The following is a 25,563-nucleotide window of genomic DNA, read 5'->3' on the forward strand; positions in this document are numbered from 1 at the left end:
CGCCAGACTAAATGCGAGCAGGGGCCAATGCGTGCCTCAGCTGGGATTGCCAATCTGTGGCGTGAGAGCCTACAAGAAGCTGGCATTCCCTAAAGCAGATGCTAGAGGGGATATGGTGAAACCCCAGACTCCAGTGCTAGCGAGTTAGCGCTGCTCTGCCATTCGAATTTGGGGCGTTGTACGAGCAATTTTCTGTGTTCTTATGCTAGCCGTCCGCTAGGCGCTCCAGTTGAAAAATTTTCTTTCACGAGACACTAGTTTATGCGGGCTAAGCGCTTTGACATGGCAATATTGAGTATAAATACCAGATGTGTTGTATGCCAACAGTCTAATCTCTTCTTCTTTTTCTTCTTTTCCATTCACTATGAGAATCCCTAGCTCTATTATTACATCACATCCATTATATTTTTGTCCTGTCACCAGCGTCAAGCTCGACATCACATAGACCCGATTGCTTCAATACTCCTTTCACCACTCAGCACGTAGCCAGGCAATTTTTCGTGGAAACTTCTTGCCCAATTCCACAGGCCCAAGCACCCACACCGCCCTTCCCACTGATTCAAAATGGATCCAGCCAGCACCCACCCGCCGACATCCGAGTCCAAGCAGAGCGAGCTCGACACCAGCGATACTGCATCTGGATCAACGAGCAAGACCGACAAGCAGCAGCAGCTTCAGGGCCAGGGAGACCACAGGCTAGATGGTGACTGGGCAAAGGACAGCGCAGACAAGGAGCTCGGCGCCAAAGGCGGCTATGAGGTCCCCAATGAGGTCCTGTGGCCCAGATCCAGGCTCGATATCTTGGGCAGGGTCCGGTATATCTGGCACCACTACACCCTCTGGTGCTGCCTGGTGATCTGGGTCCTGATCACGGCGTACTTTATTGTGTCATGCGCGCTCAAGGACAAGACGCAGTTGTCTGATATTCTGCCGTTCATCTTCCTCTACGTCTTCATCTCGTTCAAGATGCTGTTTGCGTTTGTGCCTACGACAATTGTGTCAAGGCCGATTGAGCACATGTTTAGCAAGATCATTGCCGAGCCGGTTTCGCGGATCCCCATTTATATCAAGTATACTGTCGGTGTGGTTGTGCTGTTCGCTATCGTCCTCGGCGTTTCTCTGGGTACGAAAGTATCGGAGCAGGGCAGCAAGCTGCAGCGCATGCAGTCGCTGCTGGGCGTTCTTGTGTACACTGCCATTCTGGCCGCCACATCCAAGCACCCTAAGCATATCCCGTGGCATACAGTCATCATTGGCTTTCTGGTCCAGTTCTGCATTGGATGCATTGTGATCAAGACTGGCTGGGGCCACGACCTGTTCAGCTGGCTCGCCCAGATGGCCAGCAGCCTGCTCGAGTTTTCGCGGTACGGTGCGATATTCCTGCTCAACAAGCATATTGTTGAATTTGGCACATTCGCAGTTTCGGTGTTCCCTGCGGTTATCTTCTTTGCTGCGTTCGTGCAGATGGTCTACTATCTGGGAGGCATGCAGTGGCTGCTCAAGAAGCTCGGGTGGATCTTCTACACGATCATGGACACCTCTGGCGTCGAATCGATTGTCGCCGCTGCCTCGCCATTTATCGGCCAGAACGAGAACGTGCTTTTGGTCAAGGACTACTTTGAGTCGATGACCAATTCCGAGATTCACGCGTGCATGACAGCTGGCTTCGCCACCATTTCCGGCTCGACGCTGCAAGGATACATTGCGCTGGGCGTTGATGCCAAGAACATCATCACCTCGTGCATCATGTCTATCCCGTGCTCGCTAGCGCTGAGCAAGCTCCGGTATCCCGAGACTGAGGTTCCGCTGACAAAGGGCAAGATGGTCGAGCCGCCCAAGCGCACAGACGAGGCGAACATCCTGCATGCACTGGCCAATGGCGCAGCGATCGGCGTCAACATCTCGCTCCTGGTAGCAGCCAACCTCATTGCTGTCGTGTCGATGGTCAAGCTGATCAACTTCTTCCTGACGTGGTTTGGCCAGTTCATCTCCATCAACGCGCTAACTCTGGAGCTGATTCTGGGCTACATCTTCTACCCGTTCACGTGGCTCCTGGGTGTGCCCGGCCGGGATATCCTGAAGGTGTCGCAGCTCATTGGCCTCAAGGTCATCTCGAACGAGTTTGTTGCTTTCCAGAAGCTCCAAGGACAGGACGAAAAGGGGATCTATTACACTGAGGACATGTCTCATCGCGCCACCACTATTGCGCAGTTTGCGCTGTGCGGCTTCGGAAACCTCGGCAGTATCGCCATCCAGATTGGCTCCCTCGGAAGCCTGGCGCCATCGCGCAAGGCCGATATCTCGCGCCTGGCCCTCAGCGCGTGCATCACTGGCGTGTGTGCGACACTGATGACCTCAGCCATCATTGCCATGGTTATGTAGATGCGACATTTTGCTTTGTTATTTCTTTCCAACTATTCATCTTTTTTTTTTTTTTTTTTTTTTTCAAAATGGCGCGGCGACATACAGAAATTTTTTCGGTGGATCGGTGGAGGGAAGGCGAAACGCTCCGCTGTGGCAATCATGGACGCGAAAGCAAATTATTCGCATGTGCAAAGCATTTTTTGCCCTCGGTCGCCGTGCCAGCACTCTAGTGCAAGTAACGAACACGACGCTTTTGTAGTCTGCCAATACGCCGCAGGCACTTCCCGACGAAGCCCGAAAGCATGTTTTGCCAGAGATTGGATCGATAAACAGGCCGCGGAGGAGCGTGCCTCCCAGAGACTGCATCTGGATGCAAGAAGGGGCTACATATCGATATGCTTGATACCATCTAGATTCCAAGGAAGAAAGGTCAATAGTGTCTGTGCTCCCCCGCCTCACATTGAGTGGCTGCAGTCAGCAACAGAAGAAGGCTGTCCAGCCTGATAAGGAAGAGAGCACCCCCATCAGGCATTTGGACCCCCAGCAATCACGCAATAATCCTATTCATTGCACCAGTCATTTCTAATAGAACTGGCTTGCCAGCCGCGCTGCTTGGCCAGAAGGCTGCAGCTTTCGGCAATACCGCTCTGCACCACCAGCCATCTCGGATCTTCTGGCGACTGAATCCGAAGCTGCGATTGACCTCAGCATTTTTATTTCTCCAGTTCCAATGAGTAGCGCGGGTTTAGCGCGGCGACTGGTATGGCTGTGGACAAAATGTGCCGGGATAAGGCGGAGCTGGCTTGATTTGCAAAGGAGTCCCTTTCTGCGTCTAGGTATGTGCTTCGGGACATGGCCGAGATGAACGGGAAGCGGCGACATTTGCCTGTGCAAAAAAAAAGAAAATTTGGCCAATCCACATTCCCCCTTTTCGCCTTTCGTGGGTCATGATGGCCAGCGCAGCGAGATTCCTTCCATACACCCACCATGCCTGTCAGATCGGGCCGAAATGCATTTACCAACCTTTTTCCTGCAGCATTGCAAGCCAGAACGGAATACTGGTCCCCGTTCGCCAGGCAATATAAAAGCAGCTGGGGGACTGTGGCCCGTCGTTCCATCTCAACTAGAGAGACAGGACGCTGCTCTTACCATTTCCTCTTCGCCTTTTTCTGTTCTCATACATATCCATCATGTGGTTTGCGCAAACGTGTCCAGCACTGGAGGGTCAAAGTGCAATCTGGTGGCTCGACCGCTTCTTCGGTACGTGCATTTACAGCTACACCGATGCTGCCAGCTCGCTCCTGGGCACCCTGACCATCGGCCTCTGGTTCGTCGCCCTGTTACCGCAGATTTACGAGAACTGGTTGCGCAAGTCGACAGACGGACTGTCGACACACTTCATGTTTCTCTGGCTCATTGGCGACTCGATGAACACGCTCGGATGCATTATCCTGAAGCAGCGGCCATTCCAGATCTTCCTGTCCTCGTACTTTGTCGTCTCCGGCATCATCCTGATCATCCAATACTTTTTGTACCGCGGCAATACCCCGAGGCTGACCGAACCAGCACCAGATGCTACAGAATACACCAGCCTTTTGCCTAGCAGCGATGATGGGCGGAAAATGCCGTGGCAGCGCAAGTCCGTGTGGTTCATGGTGGCGTGGGTTGGCGGGGTTGCCCTGTTCTGGACGGTTGTCAGGCACTGGCATGTCATTGGATCGAGCATCAACATGCAGGCAGTAGGCATGGCGATGGCGTGGGGCAGCACCATGTTTTTCCATATATCGCGTCTGCCCCAGCTCTGGCTCAACTGGAAGCGGCAGAGCGTCGAGGGCCTGGCAAAATCCATGTTCATGGTCACATTCTCTGCCAACGGCACGTACGCAATCTCGCTGATCATCATCATGGCCACGGGCGATGCCGATGTGTTCCGGAGGTCGCTGGCGTTCCTCTACGGAGCCATTGGCTCGATGCTGCTCGACGTCTTCGTGCTGATGCAGTGCTACATGTTCGATCGCTGTGCCAAACCGACCCACCACCTAATCGAGGCGTAATCCCATTTCTGATTACTTGACTATTATCATACTATTAACGCATCTAGATCATGCTGCGACAGGGCGCGTATTTTGGCTGAGCCTAAAGACAGCGCTTTTTTTACCTTTGCGCCTCTTGCTAATTCGCTCTTTACATTTTTCCTGGTCTTTGTACACAATTTAAAAAACAAAAAAAGTAAGCGAGCCGCAATGTGGCTAGACGAGCGCAGAGAGCAGGGGGCGGCAGGATCGCTTAGCACGAGGGTCGCGGTGGCCAGTGGAGGGGGCGCGCATTTACTAATGATAAGGCATGTTATTTATTCGCTTGCTGTAGTGGCCAAGAAGGCAAAGTCGAGAAACATCCTGGTCCGCCTTATCAGCACAGCAGGCACAGGGTTCACGTATGTCAAGCAGCGCCCGCGCACAGCCGCATACCGCCTGTCGATGATGAAGTTTGATCCGCGTGTCAACAAGCACGTCTTGTTCATGGAGCACAAGATGAAGTAAAGTTTGTATTTTCACTCCCGGGCATTAAAAAGATATCACAAACCAAGCGCTTGCCTAGTTGACAGTGTGGAGAACAGAGGTGGCGACATAGCTGAATCCCAAAAACGCGGTGGCCGGATCAATATCGTCGGGCTTGTCGTTTTTCTGATCGGCGGTGTTATCGTTCGGCACATCAAGCTTCGCCGGGTCGGGCAGCGGGTCGTTGTCGATCAGGCTGCCGTTGGCGACAGATGGCGGGACATCCTCGTTGGTGAACTCGGTGTCAAAGTTGCTAAAGTCGCCGTCGTACTGGACCACTGGCACAATGGGCGGGGTGATCTGGTGGTAGTTCTTCTCGAGCGCCTGCCAGTCAACCTTGCGGAAGAACCGGTGCTTCTTGATGTCCTCCGACCCCTTGCTGCCGTACCCAAGGCGCTGCGCCGGCTTCTTGCGCAGCAGGCGGATCAGCAGGTCCTTGGCGTCGGGCGTCAAGTAGTTCGGGTAGTTCACCTTCATCTTGGCGATGTTCTTCAGAATCTGCTTCGGCTGCTTGCCCTTGAACGGCACCGCGCCCGTCAGCATCTCGTACAGCAGAATGCCCAACGACCACCAGTCGACCGAAAACTCATACGACTCGGACGAGTCCAGAACCTCGGGCGCCATGTACGACGGCGTGCCGCAGAAGGTACTCGTGCGGCCATCGGCGCCCAGCGCGGTCTTGGACAGGCCAAAGTCCGTCAGCACCAGATGGCCCGTGTTGCTCAGGAGACAGTTCTCGGGCTTGGCGTCGCGGAACACGATCCCCAGCTTGTGCAGATGCGACAGCGCCAGCACCAGCTCTGCCGTGTAGAACACCGCCTGGTCCTCGGAGAATATGCGCTCCCGCGCCATGTGCGTGAAGAGCTCGCCGCCAGCCACGTACTCCAGGATCAGGTAGAGCTTCGAGTTCGACTGGAACGCGTAGTAGAGCTTGACGATGAACGGGTGCTGCACCTCGGACAGAATGGAGCGCTCAGTCATGGTGAAGGTTATCTGGCGCTTCTGCAGCAGAATCGACGCCTTGCGCAGCACCTTCATTGCATAGTGCCTCTGTGTGGTCTTGTGCCGCACCAGGTACACCTTGCCGTATCTAAGACAGGGAGGAGAAATTAGGTAGTAAGCGATCGGTTACTTTTGGCGACAGCATTCTCTCTTTGTTGTCAACCCTCCTCCCCCCACATGTCGTGCAATGCAGTAGCAAAAGAAATAGCAGGGACGCATGTATGAACCACCATTCTACTGCGCTCCCAAACAGCAATAGCCTATGCATACCCTCCCTTCCCAATCATCGTCAGGACGTCAAAGTCGTTGATAGAGGCCCTGGATGGCCTCGCTGGCCCCTGCGCCCCTGCCGCCGCCGTCTCCGCGTCCGCCGTCCCCGGGCTCTGGCGAATTGGCCCTGCTGTCGTTGACAAAATCCTCATCAATAGGCACCTCCACCTGCACATGCCCCTCCATATCATACTCGGCATCAACATGCAGACCGTCGAGCTGGCCCTCCAGCATGTCAACAACGCCCTTGGAGACGCTCTGCTTGCGGTGCAGTGCCGGGGACCCGGGCCGCGACGCCATGCGCGAGCCGGGGCGCGAGGAAAACGCCATGTTTGGTAAGACAATGGGCGACCGCACCGACTGCTTGTTGCGCATGGCCGCGCGGTCGTCGAGTTCCATGTCGAAAATCATCGCTGGTGTTTGAGCTGGAGAAGCGTCAGATAGCTAAGCAAGTATGGTGTGTGCGGGGTGGTGTTTGCTATCCGCGGGTGCTGGTATCTGGGATAGAAGGAAATATCGTGGGCGTGATAGTCAATGCGAGAAGGTCATTTGGCTTTGACGAGTAGAAGTTGGCTGTGTGAAAGAAAGTAAAGAGGTGGGCTTTGCTCTGGAAGAGAGGATGGCGCTGTTGTGTTTGGAAAGATTCCAGAAAATCGGACTGCTGAAGCATCCTTTTTTTTTTCTCATCTAAACCCCTCCATTCCCCCTGCCCCAACAGCCTTGCCCAGTGAACACGAGGAAATCTGCCTTTCCAGTGACCGAGTGCTCGTGATCAGACGAAAGGCGCTGTTGCGGGCAAATCGCAGACAAGGTAATTTGATAAGCTAATACGCAGGAAATCCGGACATTGGCAGTCTTGCAAGGAAATCAGGGCTGCGCAAAAATAATAGGAGTAGCATTGGTCCTTGGCAATGCCTGACACTGTGTGTCGTCACTGATTCCTGCTTAAGGAAGGCGGAGAGCATGCTGCCCCGTGTCATGTGGGGAGAGCCTGACTGCTTTTCAGCCTCACAACTAACGGTGACGAGCGTGCATAACAAGTCGGAAACTTGTATTGGACGGCCGCAGGGCGGAATCTGAAATGCCAGCTCTTCTTACATCAACTCCGGGACACGGGTGGCCAGCTACGTGCAGAAGGCTGCATAAAGTATACAATAAGCAGGTGGGAGACAATTGGATGTCAAGGTGAAAGATCCGGAGCTTCAAGCTTCCAGGCACCAACAAAAAGTATTTCATCTAGCAGTTTTCCCCATCCAAGCGCTAGAGCTGGCCTGGGCCTCTGGCGAGACAAGAGCAAGTATAAAAGGAATGCACACGTCTCCCTCCTGGACTCTCCTCACTCCGTTCTTTTCTAAACCCCCTCACAGGTGCCTTTACTCGCTTACAGCTTACTCTAGAAACCACCCACCACGAATATACCGATCATGCACCACATGAGCGCCGACTCCGTCAGGATGCTAGGTGGCCCGGGTTCCCGGGACTACGCAGTCATGTATAGCCAGATGGCACCGGGTTCTAGCTACAACCCGTGCAACACGCTGCTGTCTCCACTCGCAACACTACAGCGCCAGCGCACCAGTGACATCAACGAGCAAATCGGACAAAGAAGCGCGTTAGGTTTGCCACGCCCCTGGTCACATACGATATGGAGGCGGTAGAGTTCCACGACTACGACCCGCGATTCGCAATGTCCTATGGAATACCTGCCCCTCCACGGGCGCACATAGCACGGGGCGGAAGCATCAAGCGCACGTGTGCGAAAAGAAAATGTGAACTAGAATATTTATAGCTCTTCAAAAGCGTCATCATCTGTCCATTCAATATCATCCATCAGCTCCTCAGTCTCGCGATGCAGCTGCGCCAATCCCGTCAGCGTCTCAAGGTAGCTGTAGCCGGCAGGCGGGGTCGCTTCAACCTCGCGATGGGGATCGTCCTCACTCACACAGGCGTTGTTGAACACGCGCTCGAGAAAGGCATAGCCGTGCTCGCGATAGGCGCTCAGCACCGAGTCCGAGCATGCGGTGCACTTATCGTAGGCATGGCCGACGATTGTGTGCTGGCGGAACCCGCCCAGATATCCCGCGGATCTGGTGCGGCGGGGCGCCAAAGACACCGGCGTCGGCGTCGGCAGCGGCAGCTTTGCCCAGCGGGTGCTGCAGGATGGTGGAGACGAGCTCGACACCCATCCCCGACGCAATAGGCGCCAGGCCAGGGCGCGTCACCGTGCATTGCTGGTCAAGCGTGCGGTCGGTCAGAGAGTCGGTCGGCGCGACCACATCGCTGCAGAAATAGCAGCCCAGACGCCCGCTGCCCTGCGACCGCACGCCATGCCGCATGGCCACAAACGAGTCGAAGCCCAAGGCAATGCACACCACCAGCTTGTCATGCAATGCCCCCAGCACGGTCGCCAGCCAGCGGCTCTCGCGGCTATCAGTCAGTAGGAACACCACGTCGTGGCTTTCCACCAGCTGCTCCAGCCGCCCCACCGCCTGCCTAGTCGCCTCCCGCTCGCTCTCGGGGACCGGATGGCCCGGCATGGGAATGCTCAGCTGCTCCCCCTGCGCATCGACATTGGGGAAAATCCGCCTCAAGGCACTAGGCTGCCGCCACAGCCTTGGGCTTGCCCTCAATGCTATCGGCAAACTCGTACAATGGCTGCCGGGCCGGGTTCGAAAACGACACCTTGCCATTGTCCACAAAGGTGATTTTGCGCACCCCCCACGCCAGTAGCGCCCGCGCAGCATACGAACCCAGCGTCCCGGCGCCCAGCAGCAGCGCCCGGGTGGCCGAGATCCCTCCCGAGATCAATCTCTGGCACCAGCCGCCACCGCATCAGCTGCAGATTCAGATCCAGCGCCTGACTCGGCCAGCCGGGACGGATCCATGGATGCCGACAGATTGGCCATGCGCGGCACCAGCCGCCCGGCCTCGTTGCGCTCCCACCCGCTGACCTGCCCCTGGGCCTTCAAGTCTCCAGCCCTGGTCACGTTGATGTCCAGCACTATGCTCTCCGGGGGCACTGCGCTGGTCTGCATCAGCGCATCGCGGAAGCACAGCACCTGGATCTGCGTCTGCTCCGGGTGCGCATGTCCGCAGCCATGCCAGCAGATTGCGCAACGGCCATCCCGGCCGCGTCGCATGGCTGCTGGGGTCAACAAACCCAAGCATGACGCCGTCGCCAAAGAACCCCTGCCAGTCGCTCAGCCTCCCCACCTGCCACTGCCCCATCGAGTACTTGGCCAGAAACGCTCCCCCGACTGTCGCCACGCGCGCCAGGTCCCGCACCCTGTCCTCGTCGCCGCCCACGTACTCCAGCAGCGTCTGCTCCTTGGCTACTGTATCCGGCGGGTCGGCCGTGATGGCTGGGAACGCAAACCAGTGGTAGAACCGGTACTTCTTCAGGTCAGAGAACGCCAGAACCACAAATGGCCACAGGGACCTCGGGCGTCGCTGTCGCTTTGCCTGACTGGATGTCGTCCAGAATCCCCTGCCCGGCAGTCCGCAGAAGCTCGCCCTTGTCGGCCGCCTTGAACTCCTCGATTGTGTTGGTGTTGAACAGCGTGCCAGGTCACGTGAACCACATGCCCTGCTGCCGCTGCAGCGCTCTCGCCGGTGCTCCACGCCCGCTTAATGGCCCGCATGCGCGCGGGCGTGGCTATGCGCTGCTGTGAGCTGCCTGTCTGGACCGCGCACTGCATGACGCCGCCCGCTGACAAACTCGCCCTCGATATCCGTGCGTGCTGTGTCCAGCTGCGCCGAATGCAGCTTGTGATGCGCAAGCCCGGCCCAGAATTCGGGCTCCACCACCGAGCTGAATGCCTCAAACCGAAGAATATTGCTCATTCGAACTGGCTGAATTGCTAACAAGATAAAAAATACTAAAAAAATAATGGTAAGCGCTGCAAAAGAAGACGGAGAAAAATTGCTGCCATCGCTTGCACAAGCCATTCATTTTGTTTGTGTTGATCACACCAACACAGGTGGCTATGTCACTTGCCAACATGCCGCGAGACCAACGTGTCCAGAGATGGCATCTTATTTTATTTTTTAATAAATGGAAGGGAAGAAAGATGTAGAACAGCAGAAAGGAAATGTGGATGTTTACTTGTCGCTCTCGTCCTCGACATAGTCGGGGTTCTTTTGCAGAACAACAAATCCCTCGAGCACATTGGTCAGCGGCTTGTACTGCTCCGTAGCCAGCTCTGCTCTCTCGGAGTGCGCAAGCAGCACCGGTGTATCGTGTGTCTGGAACCCAGTGATGGTCTTTGGCCGCCCCACCTGACCAACGGCATCCACTGCCTGCCCCACGCGCACGCTGGTAGTCACTGGCTCCAGGTTCTCGTCGAACGTGATTAGGAACCGCGGGTACATGGCGCGCACCAGGAAGTAGAGCATAAAGTGCGATTCGCTCATGATCAGCTTCTCGGCGTTGGTCATGGCCACAATGGGAATCAGCAGCCCAGCCAGCGCTGTGTGCGACAGAAGCGAGCGGTCGTGGTGGTACGGGTTGACTGTCATCGTGCCCTTGCCCATGTGCAGCAGGCCCTGCGCAATCCGCACAATGAACAGCGTATCCGCATCCTTGTGGTAGTATGTCGCAAGCTGCCGCAGCAGCTGTGCCAGCCGAGCATTGTTGGTGCCAGCTCCAACGACTCCCATAGCAAAGATCGCGTTAGCCGCCACCAGCTTGTCGTTGTCGTGCGACTGCTTGCTCAGCGTGTCGATGACTGTGACCAGCGGGTTCGACGCGCACGCCAGCCCGATGGCCAGAGGCACTGTGCGCCGCACAAACGCGTCGCCGTAGTGCATCAGGTGGTTGAATGTGCGCAGTGACATCTCTGCTCCAACTCCCTCGCCCATCGAGATTAATGCAACGCCCAGCACAGCGAATGCCTGCGGCAGCTGGTCCTCCTTGTCGCCCAGATGCTCAGAGCAGATGTGCAGCATCTTTTGCACCTCAAGCACGTTGCCTGTCCCCGCATACGAGCACACCTGCACCAGCACCGACGCCTGCTGGCCTATAGGGTGCTCAATGGCCTTCAGCGTCTCAAGCGTAGCCTCAGAGCCTTCCTGCGATCCCATGAACAGCAGCGCCAAGCCAAGAATCATGAACCGCGCATACTTGTGGTTGAGCTCAGTGTCCATGCGCTCCATCAGCGCCTGCAGAATCGTGCTGGCAACCTCGCCATGGCAGGTGCCAATGCATACCAGACCCGCAGACAGCGCCGCAACCGACGACAGGTCAACGGTGATGTCGGTGTCGCCGGCAAGAGGCAGCAGCAGCTCCAGGATATCCTCGCGGTTGGTCCCGGCATAGGCCATGCCCAGACCGGTGATCGCAGCCAGCTTCACAATAGCAGGGTTGTTCTCCTCAGTTAGATACTCCGACAGCAGCGCCTTGGCCGAGTCGGTCTCGTCGTGCACAGCTGATGTCAGCATACCAATAGCCAGAATTGCCCCCGCCTTGATATAGTTGTCTGTGGTGTACAGGTACTTGTCGATCTGGTTCAGACCAACCTCGACATCCCACAGCATGATCATGCCCAGCGAGGCTGAGGCGCTAAGCATCCCCAGCTCCTTGTTCTTGTAGATCCACTCATTGCCGTCGCCGTTGGCCGTCATCAGCTTGTCAGTGCCGTAGCCGGCGTTGACAAATGCATTGACAAATGTCGAGGCCAGGTTGTGCCGCGCCGAATCCAGAGGCATGTCAGTGTTGCGGTTCTCCAGGTGCGACTTGTAGATATCCTCAGGTGTCTTGGGGTCGAGCAGCTCGAGCTCACGTGCCAGGTCCAGATAGTTCTTGGACAGGCTGGCATTGTTCATACATGCCAGCAGCTCGTCGTCGTCATCATCAATGAGTTCGGGCATATGCACCTGCTGCCGAGCCATGATGAACGCCAGCTGTGCCTTCTCGCTGCGTGACTTGCAGCTGTCCCAGTCCTCCTTGATTAGCTCCTGTCTGCCGAGTCCGGATCGACAGTGGCAGGCACTGTGCTGGACGTCCAAACTTGCGGTAGATGGTGCGCGCTGTCTCCAGGAACAACCGATCACTGGGCGGTGCCAGCAGCGGCGAGCAGCTAATCATGTACAGGCACACACGCTGGTATGTGTCCTCACTCACAAAGTCGACGATCAAGTCAGAGCGCTCCAGCTCCTCGAGCAGGTCGACAGCATCGGCCTCGGCGTTGTGCGCAAGGCAGAACGGCACCACCTTCTTTGCGCACTCGAGCAGATACTCCGTGTCAGGCTCAGTCTCCTCGTCGTGCTTCTCCACGTACTCTTCGCCAATCTCCATCGCCAGATGCCGCACGTACTCGTGGCCCCACTCGGCCACTGTCGTCCCATCAATGCCGGCCAGCATCCGGTACTTCAAGCAGCTGCGGTTGCCATCGTGGTCGTATGCCATGCCCAGCAGCGACAGAATGCTGGCCAGGTACTTTTTGTTCTCATCATGCGTCCACCGCTCGTACAGACCGATGAGCGCCTCGTAGTGCACCTTCAGATATTTGAGCGGCTTTGGTACTGAGGTCATCGAGCTGGTTGACGACCGGATGACGTTGCGCAGGTTGTCCAATGCTGAGCGGTGGATATCCGTCGAAGCCTCCTAAAACACTGGCGAATGCAGTTAGCGCTCCTGCCGAACGAGAAAAAGCAGACTGCGTTTGCGCTTCCATATGGAGGGGGACTTCTTACCTGCAGTCTCTCTACAATGAGCTCGAGCTCGCTGACTAGCTGCTGATCCTCCTCTGACTAGAAAATTCCAAATGACAACAGAATTAGTAATTGCCTGACACGTCCTGACGTTTTTCTGTCTCATTTCTGCCAATTGGCACTTACCAGCTCATCCTGCTCGTCCTTGGCGTTCTTCTTGGTAAGCTTCTCGGCAGCAGTCTTCGGGTTGAGCACATTGCTCTCGTCCTTTGGTGCCGTCTTCTTCTCAACCATGATTGCTTAGATTCTTAGTCCTAGAAAAGCTGTGTGTGTAATAAAATTGAAGTAGAAACAGAGAGGAAGCGTTCTTTGAAGAGGGGAGAGCCCGCTGTAGCCTGCAACGGCCTTTGGCGCAGAACGCGCTGCCGTCATTCCAACACGCAAGCACCTTGACGCCCATCCTCCCGATCAAAAAGTGCTGACGCACTCGCAATGGTGATCAGATCACAGGTGATCCAACCAGAACTGGAAATTATGTTCTGTGTATTAGCAAGCCAGATCAACAGCTTCAAGCTGGCATATATATGCATACGCTGAGCGCAGTTGCATTTCAGCTGAGATCCACCATGCCATTCCGGGTCTTGCCAGATGATGCCAGCCCTAGCTGTCCTCACTGCAGCTGACACAACAGCTTTCTCAAATTGGATTTAGTACTCATCCCTACAATCCTAGGGAACGAGATTCGTGGCCTTGGTAATTTGGGCTGGTATCAGTAAATTTCATTAATTTCAAGAACACTTAGTCGTCCATACGCCACAGGCTCTCCATGCATCTCCGTAGTCAGATGTGTCGATGTCTGACGAGATGAGCTCTTCCAGCGACAAGTAGTTTGCACTATCATTCTCATTGCCGTTGATGATATGCACGGCACCTCTTTGCGCTTCCCTGCCTGGTCTCTCCTCTGACTCCGGGGCCAGTTCGCTGGCTGACACAAGAGAATCCCACCGCACTCGGATCCAATCCCCATGATTTCAACCGGTACAGTTTCGTTCTGCTCAGTGTCTGGCCCCAGCGGATTGCACCGCATGTTCAGCACAACGAATGTCACATCTGGTTTCGACGCTACCTGCTGCAAGAACTCGCCTGCCTTGGCAATGTCAGCTGTCACAACTAGCAACAGAAACTCCAGTCCATGAAGATCGCAGGCATCAGCATTCACAATCAGCGACATGCTGTTCGTTGCAAACTCAATTTCTGGGGCCCAACGGCGAATTGTCCGTGTTGGGACCCAGATTGTTCAGAATTAAACACGCCTGGGTGACCAACGGCGAGAGGCGGCATGAAGGAGGCGCAGGTCGGCTGATTAAGGCGCCTACTACACTGTCTCCCAGTGCCTGCTGGAATCCGTGCCAGGGTCTCTGAGCGCCCGTTATCCTTGGCCATGTATTGGAATCGCTGAACCCGTGCTGTCTCCAGCAGCAGCTCGAACGATCCGTTCGGGTCAAAGCTACCGACGTTGAACTGGATGTCGCTGCATGCAAAGGAAATTATACGGATAGCAAGCGACGTCCCGTCCCTGTGCTTTACCCGAGTATACCCCACAGACACGTTTTCCAGTGTTCGCTCGCCAAAGTCGCCAGCATATGCAGGAACGAGGTCGCTTGCAATGAATGACAATGTCGGCTTGCCAATCATCTCGCTAGGCTCGTAATCGAGTATCTGCTTGATATTGGAAGACACGTACAGTATCCGCATCTCGTTTCCTTTTTCATGAACGCCAACCCACGAGCATGGCCTATCGATCATGGCTTATGCTAGCAGTAAAAAAGTTAGCTTGAAAGTGAAGAAAGGAGGAAAGTATGGAAGGATAAGAGGAGGGCGCGAGATGTATGTCCAAACCGACGCCTCCTTCCACATTTATTACTTGATTCCCGCCAGACAATTGCATGCTATTGTACCCTGCTAGAGGAGCAGAGAGTCCTGACAGAAATGCTGATTGATGCAGTGCGTTGCACAAATGTCTGCTATCACTAAATATCATGGTAGTGGCACATACTCATGCAGCTGTCGCAGCAGCCATTCGAGGACATTCCATATCTCTCGACACCAGCCGTGCATGTGCTGGCATCTGGATCAAATACCATTCGAAAACAAGGGCTGGAGGGAAGAAACACTGTCCCACAACCGGGATTGTTCACGTGACCTGTGCCGGAGTTCAAGTCAGGGCGTGCCACGACTGACACCTCACGGCTCAAGTCTTGCTCCTTTCCCCCGATCGCTGACCACGTTCGTTTTTGTACTCGCTATTCGTTTAAACCACCCATTTTAGCCATTACCAATGTCGACATTTCCAAACAACCGGCTTCGCCATCCAGACATCACAGCGCAATGGCCTCTACAGCGGCAACGGGCACAGCGGCAATGCAGGCCAGGTTGAGGACGAAGAGCAGGACCCGAACAGCAAAGGACCACCGGCTGAGGAGCAAGATATCGATGCTCAAGGAGGTCAGCATCAGCATTGGCGACGAGATCCGGGACCAAAACAAGTTCCTGGAGACGATGGGGCAGGACATGGAGGGCATGGGCGGGCGGCTCCAGGCCACAATGAAGCGGTTCTACGAAATGTGGGCCAGGCAGGGCTGCGGGCCATTCTTCTACATCACGCTGTTTGGGCTCGGCGTATTGACGCTGCTGTACTTTTACTTGAAGATGCGGTAGAGCAAGAATAAGATTGTTGGAATTAGTTACAAAGAGCAGAAATTGATTACGCAGAGGTCTCGGCCTGAGCGTAGAACTTGGACATGAACTCGAAGAAGGCGAACTGGCTGGGCACGGCGCCGTACTCGTAGACAAAGTGCGAGGCCAGGTAGGCGCCAAAGATGGCCTTGAGGTAGTTGACCGGCACGCGCCCCAGGATGGTGTCGAGATCCAGGCTCTCGAGCAGCTTGGCGGGCAGGGCCTTGCGCATGATCAGGCGGCGCAGCGACTCGTTGTCCCACAGGTTGGTGCTCTCGAGGTTCTTGCGCAGGTCGACAATGGCCACCGACAGCTCGTCAGACAGCACGCTCTTGGGCTTGCCAGTGCGCTTGGCCTCGTTCCACAGGCACTCGAACTCGCGGGCGGCATTGGCCTCGATCGCGCGCTGCACGTCGGCCACGTACTGCTGGTAGAACTCGGGCAGCGAGCCGTCGGGCTGCTCGCACATCAGACGGCCGTGCTCCTCGTCCGTCAGGGCCAGCGCCGCCAGCACCTCGAGCGACGACGAAGTGACACCGCCCTTGTTGGCAGACGCATCCTTGAACAGATGCACACCGGCCTTCTCCAGGCGCAGACGGGCATCCTGGGTGAAGAACAGGTTGGCGCCCTCGACCACATACTTGAAGCGCGCGTTGCCCTCGGCATCAAACAGGCTGTGGACGTTGTTGATGTCGATCGACTCGGGGCGGCCACCGCAGGGCACGAAGAAGTCAGCCGCAGCCAGCTTGTTCAGGTGGAAGCCGTTGCGGAACGACAGACCGTCCTGCACCAGCGTGCCGTCGGGCAGCGTGACCTGGTACTCGTCGACCAGCACACGGAAGCCCTCGGGACTCAGCTTCGACACATCAAAGTGCTGGATCATCTTGCGCTCGTTGGCCAGGCGGGTCAGCTCAGTGCGGTCGATGCCGCGCGGGTCGTACAGCACGCCGCTGCCATCGACCACCGCCGTGGTGCGGTCGTGGCTGATCTTGATCTCGTTCGAGCCCAGGTCACCGTCCGGACCACCGGTCTGGAACTTGGTGCAGACCGACTCGTCGAGGCCGAGCTGGCGGATGATGCCCAGCACGTACTGGTGCACCGAGCGCGTAGTCATGCCGTACACGTCGTGCGGGATGCCGCCCATGGTCTGGCTCTTGCCCGTGGTGAACGCCTTCCAGAACGGAGCTCCGCGCTTGCGTGCGTGCTGGCTGGCCCAGTCCATGTATCCGGCAGTGCCCTCATCGGGGCCGAAGAACAGGATCTCCTCGCGGCCCAGGCGGTCAACCAGGCGGTCCTTGATGCCCGGCGACTGACCGGTCAGCAGCAGGTCGAGAATGGCATCGACGTACTTCTCAAAGGCAACAAACGGACGGTCCTGCGAGTCCATGTTGAGCAGGATGGTGCCCTTCGAGCCGCCCTCGGGAATGTCCTTGTTCTTGCGGTGCTGGGTCGAGGCCAGCGAGTAGTTCTCGTCGAACAGCGTGCGCTGGTTGATCGAGAAGGCCTCGGGGTTGCGCGAGCGCACAATGCGGATGCCGCCGCGGGCAACATCCTGGAAGCGCACGTGGAAGCCGCGGAACTCGTTGCCGACCACAAGGAAGATGCCAAAGGGCTTGGCCGGGTACTCGATCACCGGCAGGAAGCCCGGGTCCATGCGGAACGACAGAGCGACCTTGGTCGGCTGGTAAAAGTTGGTCTTGAGCACGTGCTTGTTGAAGTCGAGCATCGAGCGCAGCACCATGGCCTCGTTCTCGTTGGTCGTGGTGCGCGTAATCTTGGCCAGCAGATCCTCCTTGGCCAGCGGGGCCTTGTCCTGCAGACGCTGCTCCGACAGCGACACGCGCAGCTCGTCGTTCAGGCGATCGGCCAGCTTGCCCACATAGCTCGGCAGCTCCGAGTGGATGTAGTGCTCGCTGGCAAAGTCCTTGTACAGGTCCTTGAGCAGCTCGGGGTAGCGCAGCATGATGTCGAGGATCAGCTCGCGGGTGAAGGTCTCCTGGCGCAGGCGCTTCTTCAGCTTGGCCAGCACCTCCATGTCGGTGGCATCGCTCGGGTCCAGGATCTCGACCAGCGTCGCGTACTCGCTGCCAAGGCGGTTGAGGAAGTGCTGGGCAAAGATCCAGCACGTGTATCCGTACACGGCCTCCTGCACAGACAGCACACCGGTGCGGAACAGGGTCTGGAACGGGGTGCTCGGAATGCAGTACACCAGACTGGCCTCCTTCATGATCTGGCGGATCGAGTCGTCGATCGACGCGGTGCCGTTGGCAGCCGACAGCACCGGCGACGAGCCCTGCGCTGCTCTGGGCCGAGCTGTTGGGGCTCGCAGCCAGACGCTTGGCATGCTTGGACGTGTCCAGGTACAGGCTAATGACGGTGACGCCGCACGAGAACTGCTCGACGTACTTGCGCGACGAGTACATGTGGTAGTAGTGGTACAGGTCAGACAGACCGGCAAAGTAGCCCTGGGTGCTGCGCTGGCGGTAGCCGATGACCAGACGGTGCTCGCCGCTGGGCAGGGTGGTCTGGGTGATCACGGGGCCAGTGCGGTCCAGGACCTTGCTGATCACGCTGCTGTACAGGTCAAGCACCGCAGGCGTGGCCTTGGCCAAGAAGGTGCGGTCCGAGGTCTGCTTGATGTCGTGGATCTCGTCGCCCTTCGGATCGGGGTTGACAAAGTCGCACTGGTTGACAAAATAGGCACGCAGCGAGGCATCAAGGCTCTTGGAGACCTTGCCGCGCGAGCGGTACGACTCGAGACGATAGGCGCTCTGGGGCACGCTGACATCGAGGTACTCGGCATCAATCCTAAGAATAGAATCGGTGGCTGTTAGTAAAATTGGCTTTTTCGCTATCGATCGGCTAGAGCGCTTCGGCCAACAACTGGCCCAAAAATAAAAGGCAGCCCCGTCCTGCATGGATGATATTTCTGCTGGCGAGCCCCTAGATGCCAGACTGATAGCACCAGGAAGCATGCTCCCCCCCCCCACACAATGCCGCGGGAAGGGGAACACGGCCACTGCACGATGGCGCGGGGGTGCTTTCTTTGCATTGTCCCACGCGGCGCACGACACACCTGCTAGCCTTATCCTACGCCCATCGGGCCAATCAGAAGCCAGAACCGGGCTGGATGGGCGGTCCCGGAGAATGCCTGGAGTACTTACATCTTTTCGTAGTTGGGGCCCTCGGTCTTGGAGATGCCGGGGGTCGAGTTGTGGATGAAGACGGCGCCGCGCTCGTGGCGGTTCTCAAAGTGGATGCCGATGTCGCCGGGGCGGGTCGAGTTGGACAGCTGGGCGCCGTACAGGGCGGTGATGTGGCCCGCGACTGCCGCCGGGTCCTCGAGCATGAAGTACATGTCGTCGATGCCCAGGATGTCGTAGAACCAGCCGACCTCGGAGTCGATCAGGTGCTTGGGGATTAGGCCCTCCTTCTCGACGAGGATGCAGACCTGGGCGCGGTGGTCCTGCTTGCCAGAGTACACGTTGTCAGTGTAATCGCACTGCTGGACGGGTGTAGCGGACATGGCTTGTGTGTGTGTATGAAGAGCTGGCTAGGAGGGTGTGGGGCTCAGTAGCGAAGGAGTAGTCGGCTAAGAGGCTTCTGGATAAAAGTACTAAGGGTAGAAAAAGAAAAAAGTTGGGAGTGGCTAGTTGCTATGCTGTGTCAAGACGACTCTGGCGGCCGACCCGCACTCGCTGCCTTTTATACGGGACGGGATGGCTGGCACGTATGCAGTGCGCAATAAAGCTAGTAACCTGGCACACCGCGAGGCGCAAGCCAGAAAAATGGACAGGGCTCCGCGGTAGCGGACCCACCCCTGCAACCCGGCGGAGAGCATGATTCCACGCCTTGGTGGCACTATTTAGTCAGAAAATCGCATTGGCACAGGCTCATTTAGCAATTCCTGACTCTGTTCCCAGACACAAAAATAGCCTGGGCAGGACCGCGAGAGCGCGGCCTGCCACACTGCCAGCCGGTGGGCATGTTTTGCTTCCCCGCGCCAGATGGGAAAACACTAGCATCCAGAGTTGTTCATTTCGCCTGCCAATGGCGCTATCGCTGCGTATCTTTTAGTCCGCTTGGGAAAAACACAGAGAACGTGCCGTCACACTGGCAAATCCTCCTCCTTGGTCCGTGCACCGCAACCTGCCATAAGAGGAACTATCCCCCTCCTCTTGGCCCGGTATGGCAACAGGGCTGCTCCATATAGATTCGCTTTTTCTGACAGAGGGTTCCTCCAAGGGGGAACGCCGTAGCCGTGTCCGTGCCCACGGGCCAGTTGCAGGGCTGCTCCAAGGCGTGGGAGGGCAGAGGACCTGTGTTGGGGGGGCGGGCAGTGATGTGCTAGACCGCCAGAATGCCACAGGTTTTTGCTGGTGATCGCCGACGAGAGCTTCGCTGTGTGGCAGAAGAGAATAAAAAAGGTGGCCTGTGCGCAGATTCTCGATTGTTTCATCGTACTGCTTTTTTTTCCGACTCGGAGGAATGGACAGGCTGGGCAGGAACAGCAGCATGACACCGCATGCAGAAAATAAACGGCCGGGCACCGATTGCGGGCGGTGCCCGCGCACATCCAGTGCCCGTGCTTGAAGCTGGTGGTGGAGGGTGGAGCTCGGTGGTCAATGCGCTGCATACTCGCAACGTGCCAATAGCGCCTGCCAAAATATATGCATGAGGGTCAGCTGAACCCCTCCTGCGAGAAGCGCAGTTGCAGCCAGCGATGAGCACTGACCACCACTTCACATTCCCCTGCTGACTGCCAAACAATCGTGGCGGCTGATGGATACCGCTTGCCAACCAAAAACCGTCCCCATTCACCACTGAGCTACAAAAACGGGCAGCACAGATCTGCCCCTATGCACACATGGTCGGGGTGCTGCTTCTGACCCAACCGGCGACGTGCTGGAGATGGAATTTTCGCCCGTTGGCATGCCCAATGCGAACGACATGTACTAATTTTACGTTGTACTTGCCCTCATGACAGGAGCATGTCCATACTTGTTTGTAACCACCGCTGCTGGTATATGAGGCTGCATTAATGCCCGAATGTCCACTGGTAAGCGGGCATTGCTGCGCAATTTTCAGACGCTTCTACCTCGGCATTCGCTGTCCGCCGGCCAATAGAATCTTCACCGGGCGCTCCGTACGGCGATGCGGTCGTCTCCCCTTCAACGCCAAATGAGTGGTTGTGTAGGGAGGGCAGGGCTTTTCCTCCATGCTGCCAATGCGCCTATGAGCATAGCAAACCAGGCAGATGGCCATTGGTGGGTGGAGGGCAGCGCAGTAGCCAAGTGAACAAGCCACCGCCCGCCCTCATATCTGTCGGGATCTGTGAGAGGGCTACGCCTCCACGCATGTCATTTTGCCTATCGCTTGAATCAAAGTTGTATTTGTGAGCCACCAGCCCGCCTTGCCCTGGATCTTCCATATCGAAGCACACTATAGCGGCCATTGTCTCTACTGCTCTAGCAACACGGCCAGCTTGCGAAAAGGTGGCTCCCACACCCGGCCTCGGAGTAAATACAGAAAACCTCCAGCGCATGTTCCCACGGGCGCCAATCTCCGCCAGCATCAAAGCCCGTCCCCCTTGCACATGGGCCCGGTACCAGCAACCCGTAAATTCGTAGATTTATTTTGATAATCTGCCTGATCCGGTTGTTACCACAGCAGACGGCGGCGCAGCCGGTTAATGCGGATCAGCCGCTTCTTGTATCCAAGTCCCTGCCACTGCTGGTCGGCCTCCTGCTGCATCTCCTCGCGGCGCCATTTGGGAGCCGGCGCAACCATCAGCACGGCCTGCGGCGGCAGATCAAACTTCTTCGCCAGCTTCGACACCGTCCAGTGCTTCGGGTCCTCGTTACGCAGTGTGCGCACAGCATGCTTCAGCTCGTTCGTCAGCGGTTTCCGCTCGACCGGTGTGTACTTGCGCAGCAGAGGGGGCAGATCGGCCTCGCTAATCTCAGGCATCTGCTTGGGCACACGCGACACGAATATGCTGCCGTCCGAGAGCTTTTCGGTGAAATGCACGTTGGTGCCCAGCGAACTCCGTGCCGCCGCCGAGCTCATGCAAGCTACCGAAGGAAGACGGGCCAGCGTGGGGCGGGCCAGTGTGCGCAACAGACCGAGGCTCATTTTGTTTTGTTGTTGGTAATTTAGAAGAAATGCGGGAAATTGAGAACGAAGCTGATTTCTATGAGCAGCTGAGATATATTTTTTATCTTAGCCAAACCCGTGATCTCTGTGATCCTAGCTTCTTGATCCGACAGTCGGCAATTCTCACGTGATGGAGCACTGCTCACGCTCTGTCCGGAATCGTGGATAAGGGCGAAAAAAATTTTGAACAGATTCTTTTCATCGCTCCTTACGTTTCTCAGCGCTCAATTTCCTGGCTTGTCTCACTTTACACACTAGTTTTATAAAAAAAAAACGCCAATGAAGAATATTGTTGTTCTAACCGGCTCGTCGCACCCCAAGCTTGCGCAGCGCATCTGCGACAACCTTGGCATCGAGCTCTCAGAGTGCAAACTGGGCAAGTTTTCGAATCAGGAAACCAGTGTCGAAATCAAAAACTCGGTCCGTGAGAAGCACGTATACATTATCCAGAGCGGCTGTGGGCGCGTCAATGACAATGTGATTGAGCTGTTTATCCTGGTGCAGGCGTGCCTGATGGGCAGTGCCAAGCGCGTGACGGTGGTGACGCCGCTGTTCCCGTACTCCCGCCAGTCGGAGAAGTCGCAGAAGAAGCGCCTGCCGCAGCACCAGATTGGATCCGAGATCATGAGCTCGCTGACGCAGCAGGCCGACGGGCCGTCGTCGCTGCCCCAGGGCACGTTCGCGCAGAGCTTCATGGGCATGAGCATCGGCGAGGGCGGCTACAGGCAGTGGTGCGCCAGGGCTGGCACGCTGGTGGCCAACCTGCTGCAGGCTGCAGGCGCCGACCACCTGATTGCGATGGACCTGCACGATCCGCAGTACCAGGGCTTCTTTGAGATCCCGGTCGACCTGATCTACGCCGAGCCGTGCATCATCCAGTGGATCCGCACCGAGATCCCTAACTGGCGCCAGGCGGTGGTTGTCTCGCCGGACGCTGGAGGCGCCAAGCGCGCAACATCGGTGTGCAGCAAGCTGAACCTGGACTTTGCCCTGATCCACAAGGAGGACCTGGCCAACACCAAGGAGAGCATGGGTCTGGTCGGCGAGGTCGCCGGGCGGCCGGTGATTGTGCTCGATGACATGATCGACAGCGGCAGCACTGTGGGTCTGGCCTCCGAGATCCTCAAGCGTCCACGGCGCTACCGAGATCTATGCGATTGCTGTCCACGGTGTGTTCTCGGGCCCCGCTCTCGAGATCATCAACAAGTCGCCCATCACCCAGGTGGCCTGCACCAACACCGTCCCCCAGGAGGAGTTCAGGAAGCTGTGCCCGAAGCTGGCCACGATCGATATCTCGACGATGCTGGCCGAGATCATCCGGCGCACGTTCAATGGCGAGTCCGTGTCGCAGCTGTTTGTACACGATGAGCAATTCTAAACCCTCTTTATTTTTTTTTTCCTTGAATACTTCCAAAACATCGCCTTTTGATGGCCGCCCTAGGCAGCTCGGGCCTGCTTCCACTTTTTGCTGGTCGGGGTTGCCAGCCAGAACCGAGATGATGGACGGCAGCAGCTCAGCGTCGGCCGACAGATGGTCGCTGATAGACACCGGCTCGACATCCTGCAGATACGGAGCCACGCCGTCGACGCCCTTGCCAAACGAGAAGCGGAAGCTGAAGATGCCAAAGTTGCGGCCATCGCTGCCATCGAAGCCCAGCATGATACGCACGATATCAGCAACGATATCGTCGACCTTGCACTCGAGCTCAGGCAGCAGCTCAGCGCCAAACCTACCGCCCATGGCCTGCTTAAACTCGCTGTATGGCACCTCGATCTCGTCAGGCAGCACCTGGTACGGCTCCATCTTGTCCTCACGCATCTGCACCCGGAGCTTGTGCACCCACATCTGCGGCGTCCACAGATACAGCCCATCATCAGGCGTCAGCAGCGCCAAGCGCGTGCACACGTGGAGCTCATCCGGGCTGACCACCGACGGAACACACTGCAACGCCGTCGAGTACCCGACATCCGCATGGCGCACCACCGTGGTCGGGTTATTGGTCAGGATCCTCTGCGCCTTGACATTGGGCACCGTGGTGTCGTTGGTCAGCACCCACCAGCTGTGCGGATCCATCAGTGCTGCACCAGTGAATTCTGTCAGCTGCGACCTCAAGAGGAAGCCGGTGCGCAGCCACGACTGCGCGCCAACAACATTCTGGAACGCAAAGACCGTGCTCTGGCTCGAGAAGAACACGCTGTTGAGCGGGTGGTGGTTCGACGCTTGGCTGGTCTGCGCGACATCGTCAAACACCAGGTCTGCCTCGCTGGCCTGGTCCACCAGCCGCAGCCCTTGCTTCTCAAGAGCCTGGGTGACTTCGGGCGTCGCACCGCTCACAAGCACATTGCTGACTGTATGCGCAGCCACCGGCTGGCTGGCCAGGGTGGCACGCGTCGCTGTCTTGGCTGTGGCCTGCCAGCCATCGCACATCTTCTCATAGGCATCCAGCGCAAACTGCGTCGGGCCCTGGAAGATTGCGTGGAGGTACCCCTGGCGCTGGTCGGCGTCCTTGAGCCATGCTGGGCAATAGTCACGCGTCAGCGACTCGTCCTGCCTGATCTCGCTGGTGGGCCACATAATACTATACGGCACCATCTGGCCCTGCGGCGTCACATACAGGAACGGCGCGCACGCGACATTGGGTGTATCCGAGTGCTGGATCGACAGCCCAACCTCGTCTTGGATGTACCAGTTGGTCTGGTTCTCCAGCGATCCATCGGCAGCCTGCCGCAAAAACTCGTATCCTTGGAAGTGCCGCCACAGTGCACCAAAGACACGCTGGATGTGCTTGCTGTGCTCCTTCTCGTCAATGTGCTCCTCGCCAGCGATGGCTTCGGGCCAGACCTCAGCCTTAGCCTTGACCAGCGACACCGTCAGGACGCCGCCCTCCAGTGTCCACGTCGCTTCCTTTGCGTCGATGCTGGCGTACAGCTCGCCGTCAATAACCACCTGACCCATGACAGACACCTTCAGGTGCTTCGGTGCGAACTCACACTTCACGTCCTTGCTGGCTACGCCGGCTCCGATGTCAACACGCAGATCGATTGCGTCAATGGCCTGCTTGTCGTCGCCCAGCGCATACTGGGTGCAAGAGTAATCGCGCGTCCGCCATGCAGTCTCGGGCTCGCCGTCACCCTGGTTGGCCATATTGCCCATGATCTTCTCATGCAGCGCCTGCTGCACCTTGTCATTGCCGCTGGCCTCGTCCTCAGCCGCCATGATCGCCTCAATCAAATTGCCATTGCTGCTCACCAGCAGCTCGCGCGCCCGCTCCTCGCTGACATTAGCCTGTGCCACTACAATTGGCACGTTCTGCTCAATCTCCTCATCCGTTACTGTGTCAAGGCCGACCTTCTTTGGCGGCACATACCGGATGCCTGTCAGCGACTCCATGCGTTCGAGCAGGTATGGATTGCTGTTCAGCTGCATGATCGCTGCATCAATGGTGGTGGTCCAGGCGTGGTCCACCAGAAACACGTTGCTCTCTGCACCCAGCTTGGCCCCCTTCAGGCACAGCTTGTGCTCGGTGATGCCGCGCGGCTTGCTGGCATCTGTGGTGTTGCGCTCAGACCCATAGAGCACCACATAGTCGCCCAGATCAAACGACTCCTGCGTCAGCTTGCGGTAGAGAGCCTGCCACAGCGGCTTCGCAAGCCCGACTGACTCGAGCTGCTGCTTGTGTGTGGCTTCGAACTGCCCATACTGTAGCATAAACGTGCTGGCTGCGTCGACCGACGGGATTGGGTTGTTTCCTCCGATAGCCATAGCTGTTTAAATAAGGCGAATGTAGAGAATTGGTTGAATTGGTTGAATTGGGAGTAAAACTAA

The 25,563-nt window shown here is 57.0% G+C and overlaps 12 protein-coding genes across 12 annotated transcripts; 5 read left to right on the forward strand and 7 right to left on the reverse strand.

Moving 5' to 3' along the window:
• The first annotated feature begins 949 nt into the window (after window positions 1-949).
• On the forward strand, window positions 950-2,411 carry DL89DRAFT_265332 (uncharacterized protein). Its single transcript, XM_040886618.1, has one exon. It carries the CDS (start codon window positions 967-969, stop codon window positions 2,380-2,382), a length of 1,416 nt encoding a protein of 471 aa, XP_040746547.1. The 5' UTR covers window positions 950-966; the 3' UTR covers window positions 2,383-2,411.
• An 894-nt stretch (window positions 2,412-3,305) lies between these two features.
• On the forward strand, window positions 3,306-4,470 carry DL89DRAFT_265333 (uncharacterized protein). The gene has a single exon (XM_040886619.1). The coding sequence runs from the start codon at window positions 3,555-3,557 to the stop codon at window positions 4,416-4,418; it is 864 nt and encodes a 287-aa protein (XP_040746548.1). The 5' UTR covers window positions 3,306-3,554; the 3' UTR covers window positions 4,419-4,470.
• A 227-nt stretch (window positions 4,471-4,697) lies between these two features.
• On the forward strand, window positions 4,698-4,957 carry DL89DRAFT_244115 (uncharacterized protein; the record flags this gene model as incomplete). Its single annotated transcript, XM_040885054.1, has 1 exon — window positions 4,698-4,957. One exon carries the CDS (start codon window positions 4,698-4,700, stop codon window positions 4,902-4,904), a length of 207 nt encoding a protein of 68 aa, XP_040746549.1. The 3' UTR covers window positions 4,905-4,957.
• DL89DRAFT_265334 (Pkinase-domain-containing protein) lies at window positions 4,729-6,560 on the reverse strand. Its single transcript, XM_040886620.1, has 3 exons — window positions 6,336-6,560; window positions 6,195-6,283; window positions 4,729-6,012 (listed from the first exon to the last, which is right to left on the reverse strand). The coding sequence occupies exons 1-3, from the start codon at window positions 6,522-6,524 to the stop codon at window positions 4,959-4,961; spliced, it is 1,332 nt and encodes a 443-aa protein (XP_040746550.1). The 5' UTR covers window positions 6,525-6,560; the 3' UTR covers window positions 4,729-4,958.
• A 1,417-nt stretch (window positions 6,561-7,977) lies between these two features.
• On the reverse strand, window positions 7,978-10,037 carry DL89DRAFT_274102 (uncharacterized protein; the record flags this gene model as incomplete). The annotated part of the gene is made up of 8 exons (XM_040889143.1): window positions 7,978-8,070; window positions 8,137-8,250; window positions 8,306-8,789; window positions 8,845-9,003; window positions 9,057-9,213; window positions 9,254-9,590; window positions 9,634-9,729; window positions 9,888-10,037. The coding sequence occupies 8 exons, from the start codon at window positions 10,035-10,037 to the stop codon at window positions 7,978-7,980; spliced, it is 1,590 nt and encodes a 529-aa protein (XP_040746551.1).
• A 258-nt stretch (window positions 10,038-10,295) lies between these two features.
• DL89DRAFT_320850 (26S proteasome regulatory complex, non-ATPase subcomplex, Rpn1 subunit) lies at window positions 10,296-13,234 on the reverse strand (the record flags this gene model as incomplete). The annotated part of the gene is made up of 4 exons (XM_040891241.1): window positions 13,032-13,234; window positions 12,888-12,944; window positions 12,185-12,798; window positions 10,296-12,153 (listed from the first exon to the last, which is right to left on the reverse strand). Exons 1-4 carry the CDS (start codon window positions 13,137-13,139, stop codon window positions 10,296-10,298), a joined length of 2,637 nt encoding a protein of 878 aa, XP_040746552.1. The 5' UTR covers window positions 13,140-13,234.
• A 339-nt stretch (window positions 13,235-13,573) lies between these two features.
• On the reverse strand, window positions 13,574-14,702 carry DL89DRAFT_265336 (uncharacterized protein; the record flags this gene model as incomplete). Its single annotated transcript, XM_040886621.1, has 4 exons — window positions 14,222-14,702; window positions 13,812-14,099; window positions 13,663-13,785; window positions 13,574-13,608 (listed from the first exon to the last, which is right to left on the reverse strand). The coding sequence occupies exons 1-4, from the start codon at window positions 14,649-14,651 to the stop codon at window positions 13,574-13,576; spliced, it is 876 nt and encodes a 291-aa protein (XP_040746553.1). The 5' UTR covers window positions 14,652-14,702.
• A 201-nt stretch (window positions 14,703-14,903) lies between these two features.
• On the forward strand, window positions 14,904-15,563 carry DL89DRAFT_290946 (uncharacterized protein; the record flags this gene model as incomplete). The annotated part of the gene is made up of 3 exons (XM_040890148.1): window positions 14,904-14,963; window positions 15,221-15,277; window positions 15,312-15,563. 3 exons carry the CDS (start codon window positions 14,904-14,906, stop codon window positions 15,561-15,563), a joined length of 369 nt encoding a protein of 122 aa, XP_040746554.1.
• DL89DRAFT_265338 (putative NAD+ dependent glutamate dehydrogenase) lies at window positions 15,220-19,224 on the reverse strand. Its single transcript, XM_040886622.1, has 3 exons — window positions 18,746-19,224; window positions 17,917-18,389; window positions 15,220-17,879 (listed from the first exon to the last, which is right to left on the reverse strand). Exons 1-3 carry the CDS (start codon window positions 19,105-19,107, stop codon window positions 15,610-15,612), a joined length of 3,105 nt encoding a protein of 1,034 aa, XP_040746555.1. The 5' UTR covers window positions 19,108-19,224; the 3' UTR covers window positions 15,220-15,609.
• A 1,894-nt stretch (window positions 19,225-21,118) lies between these two features.
• DL89DRAFT_265339 (uncharacterized protein) lies at window positions 21,119-21,761 on the reverse strand. The gene has a single exon (XM_040886623.1). The coding sequence runs from the start codon at window positions 21,714-21,716 to the stop codon at window positions 21,243-21,245; it is 474 nt and encodes a 157-aa protein (XP_040746556.1). The 5' UTR covers window positions 21,717-21,761; the 3' UTR covers window positions 21,119-21,242.
• A 190-nt stretch (window positions 21,762-21,951) lies between these two features.
• DL89DRAFT_277501 (phosphoribosyl pyrophosphokinase) lies at window positions 21,952-23,115 on the forward strand (the record flags this gene model as incomplete). Its single annotated transcript, XM_040889445.1, has 2 exons — window positions 21,952-22,838; window positions 22,885-23,115. The coding sequence occupies exons 1-2, from the start codon at window positions 22,017-22,019 to the stop codon at window positions 23,113-23,115; spliced, it is 1,053 nt and encodes a 350-aa protein (XP_040746557.1). The 5' UTR covers window positions 21,952-22,016.
• A 59-nt stretch (window positions 23,116-23,174) lies between these two features.
• Window positions 23,175-25,500, reverse strand: DL89DRAFT_255334 (uncharacterized protein; the record flags this gene model as incomplete). The annotated part of the gene is made up of 2 exons (XM_040885334.1): window positions 23,175-23,205; window positions 23,243-25,500. The coding sequence occupies 2 exons, from the start codon at window positions 25,498-25,500 to the stop codon at window positions 23,175-23,177; spliced, it is 2,289 nt and encodes a 762-aa protein (XP_040746558.1).
• Between the last annotated feature and the right edge of the window lie 63 nt (window positions 25,501-25,563).

Source organism: Linderina pennispora (genome assembly GCF_002104995.1).
Source record: "Linderina pennispora strain ATCC 12442 chromosome Unknown DL89scaffold_2, whole genome shotgun sequence".
NCBI lineage: Eukaryota > Fungi > Kickxellomycota > Kickxellomycetes > Kickxellales > Kickxellaceae > Linderina > Linderina pennispora.

Bases quoted from the DNA above. Each gene is read 5' to 3' on its own strand.
- DL89DRAFT_265338 (XM_040886622.1), bottom strand. From the start codon at position 19,107: ATGTCCGCTACACCCGTCCAGCAGTGCGATTACACTGACAACGTGTAC. The intron at 18,390-18,745 runs GTAAGTACTCCA...TTCTATTCTTAG, and splicing joins GGCCCCAACTACGAAAAGAT to GATTGATGCCGAGTACCTCG. The intron at 17,880-17,916 runs GTCTGGCTGCGA...GGCCCAGAGCAG, and splicing joins CACGTCCAAGCATGCCAAGC to CGCAGGGCTCGTCGCCGGTG.
- DL89DRAFT_265334 (XM_040886620.1), bottom strand. From the start codon at position 6,524: ATGGCGTTTTCCTCGCGCCCCGGCTCGCGCATGGCGTCGCGGCCCGGG. The intron at 6,284-6,335 runs GTCAACGACAGC...GCGGACGCGGAG, and splicing joins TGCCTATTGATGAGGATTTT to ACGGCGGCGGCAGGGGCGCA. The intron at 6,013-6,194 runs GTATGCATAGGC...TCCCTGTCTTAG, and splicing joins ACGATGATTGGGAAGGGAGG to ATACGGCAAGGTGTACCTGG.
- DL89DRAFT_265332 (XM_040886618.1), top strand. From the start codon at position 967: ATGCTGTTTGCGTTTGTGCCTACGACAATTGTGTCAAGGCCGATTGAG.
- DL89DRAFT_265339 (XM_040886623.1), bottom strand. From the start codon at position 21,716: ATGAGCCTCGGTCTGTTGCGCACACTGGCCCGCCCCACGCTGGCCCGT.
- DL89DRAFT_265333 (XM_040886619.1), top strand. From the start codon at position 3,555: ATGTGGTTTGCGCAAACGTGTCCAGCACTGGAGGGTCAAAGTGCAATC.